Source organism: Propithecus coquereli, unplaced genomic scaffold (assembly GCF_000956105.1).
Source record: "Propithecus coquereli isolate 6110/MARCELLA unplaced genomic scaffold, Pcoq_1.0 Scaffold111, whole genome shotgun sequence".
NCBI classification, from domain to species: domain Eukaryota; kingdom Metazoa; phylum Chordata; class Mammalia; order Primates; family Indriidae; genus Propithecus; species Propithecus coquereli.
In genome coordinates this window covers 6713636-6724429 of record NW_012135081.1, presented here as the reverse complement: position 1 = coordinate 6724429, position 10794 = coordinate 6713636, and the positions used below count along the sequence as shown (strand labels likewise).

The 10794-nt window shown below is 44.3% G+C and overlaps 1 protein-coding gene across 1 annotated transcript; it reads right to left on the bottom strand.

Moving 5' to 3' along the window:
• Window positions 1–830: 830 nt before the first annotated feature.
• PA2G4 (proliferation-associated 2G4, 38kDa) lies at window positions 831–9525 on the bottom strand. The gene is made up of 13 exons (XM_012651194.1): window positions 9024–9525; window positions 6995–7123; window positions 6596–6701; window positions 6434–6503; window positions 5996–6088; window positions 4075–4138; window positions 3753–3831; window positions 3521–3599; window positions 3305–3438; window positions 2931–3025; window positions 2674–2801; window positions 2457–2510; window positions 831–1921 (listed from the first exon to the last, which is right to left on the bottom strand). The coding sequence occupies exons 1-13, from the start codon at window positions 9109–9111 to the stop codon at window positions 1856–1858; spliced, it is 1185 nt and encodes a 394-aa protein (XP_012506648.1). The 5' UTR covers window positions 9112–9525; the 3' UTR covers window positions 831–1855.
• Between the last annotated feature and the right edge of the window lie 1269 nt (window positions 9526–10794).

Below are 10794 nucleotides of genomic sequence, written 5' to 3'. Positions count from 1 at the left end.
ATCATCCCGCCTTGGCCTCCCAGAGTGCTAGGATTATAGGTGTGAGCCATGGCACCTGGCTGAAAATGTTTTTAATAGACTTTATTTTTTGGACTAGTTTTAGGTTCACAAAATTGAGAGGATGATACAGAGATTTCCCACATATGTCCTGTGCATCACCTCCCCCATTATAAGCATCCCTTACCAGAGTGGTACATTTGTGACAATTGATGAACCTACATTGACACCAATATCATCCAAAGACCATACATAGTTTACACCAGGGTTCACTCGTGGTGTTGTACATTCTCTGAGTTTGGACAAATGTATAATGGAGAGAGGGGTGAATAGGCATAGCATAAGATTTTTAGGTCAGTGGAACTACCCTATATGTTTTAATGGAAGATGCATGTCATCATACATTTATCCTGTGCTTAAGTTTTCTTCACTATAGTATTTCAAGGTCAGCAGTGCCTCCCATGTAATAAAATACTCAAATCTACTTACCCACCCGAGTTCACTCAGCCCGGCCCTAAAATTAGTGTAACATCAAAGACATTGTTCCTGAATCAAGATAAACACTTATAGTGTTTTTTGCAGTACAATTAAGTGTCCTAGTCCTGAATAAATGTCAGCAGTGAGGGTTACGTGTCTACTTTAGAAAATTAACTCACCAAGCACCCATAGATGATTTACTATATCTTCAAAGAATCCAGGATTTCCCAGCTCAAGATATTTGTTTTAGGAAGATAAAAGTATGGCACTATAGAAAAACAGTTGCACTTGCTAACTACTTCCTCAACTGACACTTATCCCACCTCCATCAAGTAAGAGCATCCGAAAGCACGTCATTATGAGCAAATCCAAATTTATTGTAATGCCATGTCATTTTCAATGTTTAAAAACCTCTTAAGTTAGTGGGAGTCCCAGTTCCCTGGGACAGCATGCCAGAGGTACTGAAACTTGTCGCCTTTCTCTACAAACCCCCAGCAATCCAATTCAAGTCCATAGCTTCAGAAAGCCAGGAGTTGTTTCTTCAGTCAGTCTACTCCTCTGGTTCCTGGTTTTTGTTTCAAGGGAGGGAGGTCACAATATTTCAAACAGGGAAAATCACAGTTGAGCTTCCAGCTCAGGTTTGTATAAGATGGAGTGAGGGAAGACCCCACTGATCCCACAGAAAAGGACAAGGTTGAGATGGATTACTTCTTCACAACTTTGTGAAAATGGAAGAAAAAAAAAAATTTACAAATAAGGATCCATTTGATAGATGAGAATCTCCTCGTAAATGGAGGCTCCAGCTCCTAAAAATGGGAGGGGCCTGACTAGACAGCCTGAATCAGAAGAGAAATCTGCCACATGTGAATAAAAACAATCTGAAGAACAGCTCCTCGTAATTTTGAGGCCAGATAAAATACTTGGAGTGGGAAAAGAGAGGAAAAAGGCCCAAACAGATGGTAAAATGCTGACATCAGAGTGGCATTACAAAAAAAAAAAGTCAGCTGAGTGTTTAGCAGTGGTGGCTAATTTAGCCTTCTCCCTGTTCTGTGGTATGGCCACAAACCTTGACCAAGCAGATAGTAGAAAAGGCTAGAAAGAGGGGCCTGAAGACGATGGATTTTGACTCCTGATTTTATTATTCAATTTCTTTTTTTCTATTTAAAGTAGTCTTCGGTGGCTGGGAAGCCTTGCCTCCCAAGACCAGAGTCAGTTGGAGCTGGTTGTTGTTGGGAGTGGGTTGGGGGACTGGGATGGGGGCAGGGAGACCCCGCTCTGCTGGCGATCCTGGGTGTAGAACACGAACTGCATTTCACAGAGCCTGGGGTATGGTGGGAAGGGGATGAGGCAGGAGCAGCAAGCTGGGGAGATGGGACCCACCTCAGTCCCCAGCTTCATTTTCTTCTAATGTTTCCCCACTGGTGGCATTCTCTGCAGTCTTGGAGGCCTATATATTCAAGAAAAGGACAGAGAGAAGACTTGTCAGTTTCTAACTTGGGGGTAGTGTCTGAGGTACCAGAAATAAAAATAGCTTCGTACTCTGGGTCAGGGCTGAAATATGGATATACAGATAGTCCCTGACTCAGAATGGCTGACTTAACGATTTTTCAGCTTCACAGTGGCGTGAAACCAATATGTATATCATGATACTTGATAATTTATTCAATAAATTACATGAGATATTCAATACTTTATTATAAAACAGGCTTTGTATTAGATGATTTTGCCCAACTGTAGGCTAAAGTGTTCTGAGCACATTTAAGGTAGGCCAGGCTAAGCTATGATGTTCTCCGTAGGTTAGGTGTATTAAATCCATTTTTTACTTAAATATTTTCCATTTATGATGGCCTTTTCAGGACATAGCCCCATCATAGGTTGAAGAGCATCTATCTATACAAAAGTCCATACCCCACCACGACCCAGGAAGGTGGAATAAAGAGGGATCAAGTTCACCATGCCAGAAAGGGATGATCATAACACACCTTCTTTTTTTTCTTTTTCTGGGTTTTCCGACTTGCAGAACTCTGGAGGAGGGCCTGGAAAACAGAAAGAAGGCAACAAATTTTGAGGAAATGTGGAGAAAACAAAAACACAAATTGTTACTCTCAGTCCTGCAGCTCTTCTCAGGACTCTGCTGGCATTTAGCCCTTACTCCCAGGGGAGGTGCCACATGCCCACCACCTTCTATTCTACACTAACCTTCAACTCTGCATCCTGGACCTCCATCTCAGACTTGTAGAGCTCAGGCTCAAAGGGACCGCTGGTTATCCTCATAGGGCCATTGGGCATGAGCAAAACTGTAAATTTAAACTGGGCAACAAATTCACCTATGGGAAAAATGAAAAGTTTTAATAGAACGTTCCTTTGTTGTACTTAGTTCTTCTGAAGTTACAGGGAAAAGAAGGATGCCATATAATCAGGGGCTCCAAAGTGAAAACTCTCTTCTTTGAACTCACCCTCCTTCTCATAGAGAACATTAAATGGTTGCAGCAGTTCATGTTTGGCGCACTCCACCACACCCATCCGAGCCTTCTTCTCATCTTCAAATGCTCTGGGTAGGAGAAGACAATATTCAGAAGTATCCTTAACTTCCCATCAAGTGTTACCATTTTGCTCATATTTCTAAATAGCTCCTACCCTCAGGCAGAAATCATGCTCAGGATTGCTCTTTTACATTACCTTCAATGAGAAGCAGACAGGGAAGGGAGGGAGTGAGCAAGTGCATGCTACGTGTTTAGGCAGGAAGGGACAGGAAGGGAGGGAAAAGCGTTCCTAGGTGCATGGTCTGAGTCAGACTGGTTCCAAGTCCTGTCCTTGCTAAGTGCAGTACCTTAAAGTAAATGGCATGGCATCAAAACGCCTTTCCACCTCACTGAAGAAGGCACGAGAAGTTTTCATTTTCAGGCCATACTGTTTAGAGGGGTCTCGTTTATAAATGGTGGTTCTCTGTCCTGCATCCTTGGCCTACAAGAGTACATTAAGTCACCTTTGGTCTGGTGAACACACCCTCAATCACCCGCTTTGCCAGCTATGGTACTCTCCTCACCTTGCCTTCTCCTGAGCTGACGAGAACATCCACAGCATATACTTCATGTACCTCAAATTCAGCTATTTCATGGTCCTTCCTAAAAGGAATAAAGAGAAAGAGAACATTAAAAGTAATAAGTAGCTCCTGGGAGCTTCGAGTAGAAGGTGGACAAGATTAAGTTGGGAGTATGGGAACAAAGTTGATGACTAGTCTGGTGTGACAGATGGTGAAGAGTGGGGTTGGCACCTACTTCTGCTGGTCTGTGGGATTCTGGATAATGGTTTTCTCTCCATCGATGACATGCTGCTTCAACTGATGTGACAGCATACCTGTATACAAGACACAGCCTATGGTCCCAGCTATCTAGAATCCCAAAAGGTTTCCAAATCCACCCACCTAAGTAGTTTGAAGGGGCAGGCAATGAGAAAAGTGCCTGGTTATGGAAACATACGGCACTGAGATTTCTGGCTTAGAATGAACTAGCGCCAGGATGGATCATTAAGGGAGCAAAAGCCTTAATTGTGCTAAACCACTCATTCTTAGACCCTAATCCCTGTTATCTGAGGTCTCACCTTCTATTGGTGTGCAATTAAATGAGTGAGCAACTTTGTTCCAGGCTTCTGTCACTTGTGTATTCTAGAAGTACAAGATTAAATAAAAGGTGAGATATCAGGAGCTAATAAGTTCTCTACCATGAGAATAAGCAGCACAAAAGAATAGAGAGTTCTCATATCCTCCATCAAGTGCCAACAATTCTTATTCGCTGGTTTTTCATTTCATATCCCCCTACAACCTAAAAATACCTTATATAGATGCTCCTCAACTTAAAATGGGGTTATGTCCTTCCTGATAAACTCATTTTAAGTTGAAAATATCTATAAAGTTGAAAATACATTTAATATACCTAACCTACCAAACATCATAGCCTAGCCTACCTTATACATGCTCACAACACTTACATTGGGCAAAATTATCTGACACAAAGCCTATTTTAGAATAGTGTTGAATATCTCCTGTAATTTATTGAGTACTGTATTGAAAGTGAAAAATAGAATGGTTGTATGGGTACTTAAAGTACAGTTTCTACTGAATGTGTATTGCTTTTTTGAACAATTAAGTCTGTATTTGCATATCATTTTACAAAGCACTTTCAGAAAGATGGTCAAATTAGACAATTCTTGAGGGTGAACAGGGCAGATGTATAACCCAGTCTCAGTGATGAGGACACTGAGGCTCTTAAGGGTTAAGTGGTTAAAGGTTAAACGAGTGTTAAGTGGAACAACCTAGTCATAAACCCAGGTTTTCTGACGTTAAGTCCAGTGTTTATTCCTTTATATCTGGCATTATAACCTATTGAGAGGGAACAGCAAACCCTTATTTTTTCTTTTTTTAAGCCTCTTTCAAACATGATCTGATCCTCACCAAAGCTATAATTCTTAGACAAAAAAATGTGAATAATCAGAGCTAGTATTTATCAAATATTTAATTATGTGGCAGGTATTATAAGTACTTTATGTGGATTATCTCAATTGTCACAACAACCTTATGAGAATAAAGCACAATTTTATTTTTCCCATTTTACAGATAAAGAAATTTGAACTCAACATTATTTTTAAGCAGTAAGGGACACTAATAGGGAGAGTATGGACCCAATCTGATTTCATAGCTACACTTGCCATTATACACTAACTTTCCTGTGAAAATACACAAATATGTAAATAATAAAAATAATAATGTGTAAAATAACAACAACAAATTCAAGTCTGTACTATATGCCAGGCATTGTTCAAAGGGCTTTATAACAACTTTATGAAGGTAGCTATCATGGCAAGGAAACTAAGACAGAGGTTTAGGTAAAAATAATGTAATTAATAAAAGTACAAATTGATTAAAAGTGTGAGGAACAAGCACATAGGGTCCATACCCTATTATTACTGCCCCTTACTGCTTGAACACAGAAAAGGAAAAAGAAAAAAGGACAATGCTTTAAGTATTGAATAGGTGTCTGGAAATTTAAGTGTTAGTGATGTCTCCACTGACACTCTAACATGCTTAACTTTTTTGCTCATGAGAACTTTATGATCCCTGGGCTTCCTAACTATCTTGCAAAGTACAGAACTAACTTTTGGCTTCTCTTTGGCACCAGTTTACTGGTACTATTATCTCTCTCCCCTGCCCTTTTAATGATTTTTGTTCTATGAGCCTTTAAAATGAATTGAATGTTTGTATCTGTGTTTTATTATAAGCTACCTACCTCAAATTATTTTGGGAAAAGATGCACATACAAAACATAAAGGAAGGCTCTCGATAGGTCCCATGAAGAAGGGACCACATATCCCCATATACCTAGCATGGAACTATCTATAGTAGGCACCGTGTAGCTAATTTTACAAAGCTGTTTTATAAGGGGACTATAGAGGAGGTTAGCAATAGCTCTAGTGCCTAATACATCTTTGGTTCTATCAAGCTTTGGAGTTGGATAAAACAGCTTACCTGGTTTCCAGGTTTGACCAGGCGTAGGGCAGCTTCAGCACAAAGGTGAGCTGCCTTAATGACATCTGCTTTCCGCCCTGTTACTTGGGTCCCCTGCAGATAAGGACATGCAATCAGTGTCTTCCTGGAAAGCCTGCTAACTCAATTGGCCGTTTAGTTAATACCTATCTGTGTGCCCACATGCAAAGATGAGCCAATGAACAGGAGAGAAAAAAACCTTTCTCCTTTTGTTTCTCTAGAGATTCTCTCTCAAAACTTATATGGTGATAGGGGATGGAGGTAAGAGACAAATGGCAGTATACCCCACCCCCACCTAGGTTGGACAGAGATCAAAAGCAAGCCACCTGGGGGAGGGGGGGGCAAGGGCAACATACATAACCTAAACATCTACACCCCCATAATATGCTGGAAAAAAAAAAAAAAAAGCAGGCCACCTACCTGAGCTACATCAACCACAAAAGTGTGAGCCACATTAGCGATGAAGCCATCCACGTGGACCCCAAGGTCACTAAAAGGCAAGAGCAGAGTACTTCATTAGGAATTGGTACTATGTAAATGCTTTCAAAAAAGGACAAATGCTTTAAAATGGTTTAACCTTACATTTTTACCAAGTCACCTTCCTTGAGAATATAGTCCTGGTCGCTCTTCAAAGGGGAGAAGTGACATACACAGTTATTTACTGAAATGCTGGTGGGAAAGGCAATACCTGTAAAGAAAGAATCATGAGCCTTACTGCTTTGCTTTCTCCTGGGAGCCCTGTTGCCCTTCAGGAAAATGGAAGGATTTTTTTCAGAGTTGTGCTTAAGTTTCATCAGTTTGGATGGGTAGGAAACTTCTTGTATTCCACTTGCCATTCCAAATTTCCAAATATTTCAACCAGAGCTGGGTAGGGGCTGTATCATTATAATGGAAAAAACCAAAAAACAAAACAACAACAAGAAAAAACACACAAGACCAAACAAGAGTTAAAGTGAGGGACTTTTTTTTTAGTTTTTTTACCTTTCTTCATTTCCTTTTCTTTCTTGAAGATTTTCCCTGTCTCTTCCATAATCATGGCATCACCTTTCTCACATAGGCTCAGTACCGACACACCTGAACTGGATGCTTCCACCAAAGTCCGAAGTACCCCTGGGGACAGAATCCCACCATGTCAGCCTTGCATGTACTCACTATCTAGTTACCACCCAAGTAATACTGGAAGCTGGACTCAGAGTTTCTAATATTCCCTAGTGCCACTGCCCTGAGGCTGAAAGAGGAAACAAGTTTTGCCTCTTGGAACGTATAATCTCTAATTTCTACCTTCCTTTCCTAAAAAAAAAAAAGGTCAACACTCCCTTCTCTCCCTTACATTATGTGACAAGTAGTTATACACAACTTTCTCCCTAGGCAAGGCCTCAGACTTTCCAAAGATAATACCTTTGGTGTGTTAGGACAGAGTTATGAACTTTCGGGGCTCTCGCCAAGGTATCCCACACACATGCAAAGAGGATTAGAAGAAATTTATAGGCATCAGGGACAATGGGAAGGTACACGCAGAATTGCTGACTCGAAGCTGATGCATAGTTAAATATTCCTGTCTTCCCTTCTCAGACACCTTAATTAGGTGTTAGTAATCTCAATTTATGTAGACTTATTTCCTCACAAACAAGTGTATGAGCTGAGACTTAATCTAAGGTCCCTGGGCTTCAGGGGACCCACAGATTATAACTTTCAGTAGATCTCAAAGATGTATGTATGTATGTGACTCCAAAGTTTTAAAACTGGTATCTGAGATCACAAGTGCCTCAAGTTATAAACTGCAAGAAAGAAAAAAAGGTTTTTTTTTTAATTAAAACCACTAACATTAAATACTAAAAGGCACCAAAAATGAGGATACTATACTAAATGTGCATTGTTATAAAGCATTGGTCTGTTCATGCCCTCTCCATAACATCCTGAACTTCAGGTTTGATTTTTGGTATCTGTTTTGGTGATTCTTTGGAAGCTGGAAAATAGGACCAAAGGCATCCTAAATACCTCCTCCCAACAATCTCTACTGTCAAAACCATTTAAAAGCCTAAGGACAAGCAGTTTCTATCTCCCTAACTGGGTTTTAAAATGGAAAGGTGAATTGGAAAGAGAAAATAGAAAGTGAGACATCTGTCTAGAGCGGCAGGCAAATGCTTGAGAATGTCAGAGCACAGCTCAAATAAGGATGACTTATGACAATCCTAAAATCAATCCTCCCTGTTCCAATACTCTTTACAAGCCTGCCTAGTTGAGGTAAGAGGAGGGCCCCAAAACACTCCTGGAGTTGTCAAGTCATTGAGAACAAATCTGAAGGCTAACTACAGCTATGTGCACAGATTGGAGGGGTGACAGGAATGAGTAACTTCAAGAAAAGCCAGATGTATCTCCAAGATTTGTGTCAGGAGCTCCAGAAGTGCCCTCCAACGGTCCCCTGAGCTGGCCCAAGGGTAGAAGGGGGCCCCCACCAGGGTAAGAGCTGAAGTAAAGAAGGGAAGACTCCAGCAAAGCACGTGGTGGGGAAGCTGGTGTCAAGGACAGTAGTGGAAGAAGAAGGGAGCCAGCGATCCACATGGGGACCCAGCAACACGTGCTGGCTGGGCTCCTGACGCCCCAGAGACGCGACAAGACAGAGGGGCGCTTCCGTCGCCAACAGCTGGGCCCTTCCTTTTCGAGATGGCCTCGCCGCTGCCAGAATCGGAGGAAACAGAAATCCGGACTGAGGGGTAAGAGCAGAAGACGCGCTTTGCCCCCAACCAACGGCCTAGGGTCGGGGCCTGAAGGGGGCCCCTCTCTGCGCTCTTCCCGGTCCCCGGCCCGCACCTCCACAGACTCCAGCCCAGGCCTGGACGCTCAGGTCCCAGGCGCGACACCAGGTTTTCCCACCACGCCGCCCTCAGCGGACCAGTGTGGGCCCATCAGCAGCTTTCTCCACATAACCCCACCGCTCCAGCCCCTCCGGGACCAGCCTGGCACTTTTCCCTCTCAGCCTCGATTCCCGGACCCCTGAGGCCGCACTCACGGTTGGCGATGTCGCCCCCCATTTTATACTTGGTCACGACCAGGTCTTCGGCGATAGTTTGCTCCTGCTGCTCGTCCTCGCCCGACATCTTCCACCACCACCACTGCAGCCTCGTTTTCCCTGAGCCGCCGCCTCTGTCTCCCTTCCCAGCCACAGGCTGTGGTCAGAGCCTCCTCGATCCGCGAGGAGAGAGCGAGCGAAAGCGCGAGCAAGCAAGGGAGCGGGCAGGCAGGCGAGAGCGAGAAGCGGCGAGCGCGCGGGCTGAGGCGCAGGGTACGCTGGGACAATGAGTCCTTCCCACCGCCAACCTCTGGCTGCCTTCGTGGTCGTGTGAACTACAATTCCCAGCCTGCCTGTCGCACCCTACGCCAGGCCCTGGGGCCTTGCCCTCCAAGGGCCTCGCACTCCGGAATCGCCGGGCACGCTGGGAAGGGTCAGACTCCGGCGGGAAGGCGGAGCCGTTGGGGAGTGTGAGGGGACGCGTGGTCTCCTTCGGAAAAACCACTTCCACTGAGTGCGCTGAGCCAAAGCCCGTAATAGAGGAGGGCGGGCTAAGGGAGTAGGGGCGGAGCTACGGCGAGGAACTGGGTTTAGAGGCGGTGCGGTAGGGTGGAGCAGGGTGGAGCCGAGGCAGGTGGGCAGTGTCTACACTTAGGGCGGGGAGGCTGGGTTCGCCCTTCCTCTGATACCTGGCTCTACTTGCGGGACCGGCCCAGCCGGTCTAAACCTCTTCCAATGCTGGGAGAACGCGAAGGGGCAGAGCAGGTGTGGAAGAAGGCCAAAGTGCTGGGAGCAGGGGCTGACTGGTTAGCCAGACTGAAGGGATTATCCCTTTTATTTTTTTTTGAGATAGAGTCTCGCTCTGTTGCCCGGGCTAGAGTGCCCTGGCGTCATCGTAGCACACAGCAACCTCAAACTCCTGGGTTGAAGGGATCCTCCTGCCTCAGCCTCCCAAGTAGCTGGGACTACAGGCGTGCGCCACCACGCCCGGCTAATTTTTTCAATTTTTTTTAGTTGCCCAGCTAATTTCTTTCTATTTTTAGTAGAGACGGGGGTCGCTCTCTTGCTGAAGGGAACTCCTGACCTAAAGGGATGCTCCCGCCTCGGCCTCCCCTCCCGGAGTGCTAGGATTACAGATTACAGGCCTGAGCCACGCCTGGTCGGGATTATCCCTTTAAAGGCCTCCCAATCTAGAGGACAGACTGCCAATGAAATAGGATGACATTGTCGTTCCAACAGTGGGCTTGGATGGCACCTAAGGGAAGTGTTAAGAAAGACAGAATTGACAGTTTTCTTTTCTCCTGTGGGCCATATCTGATTGGATGGTGACTCTCTTAAGGGAATGAGTTCAGGAAACATCTGGAGGTTTCAGTATTCCACCTCTAAAGGAGAAAGTGTGTCTATAAGGCTTCTTCCAACTTCACCAAGCACGTACTTTTTTTGTTGTGTTACTCCGAGTTGGTTGCTCTGTAGATTACTAGTAAAACCCTTAAATGAAAAGGACTGTGCATTATGCTTGGTTTTTGTTTTTGTTTTTTTTTGAGACAGAGTCTCACTCTCTTGCCTGGGGCGAGTGCCGTGGCGTCAGCCTAGCTCACAGCAACCTCAAACTCCTGGGCTCAAGTGATCCTCCTGCCTCAGCCTCCTAGGTAGCTGGGACTACAGGCACAGGCCATCATGCCCGGCTAATTTTTTTTCTATTTTTAGTTGTTTGGCCAATTTCTTTCTATTTTCAGTAGAGACGGGGGTCTCGCTCTTGCTCAGGCTGGTC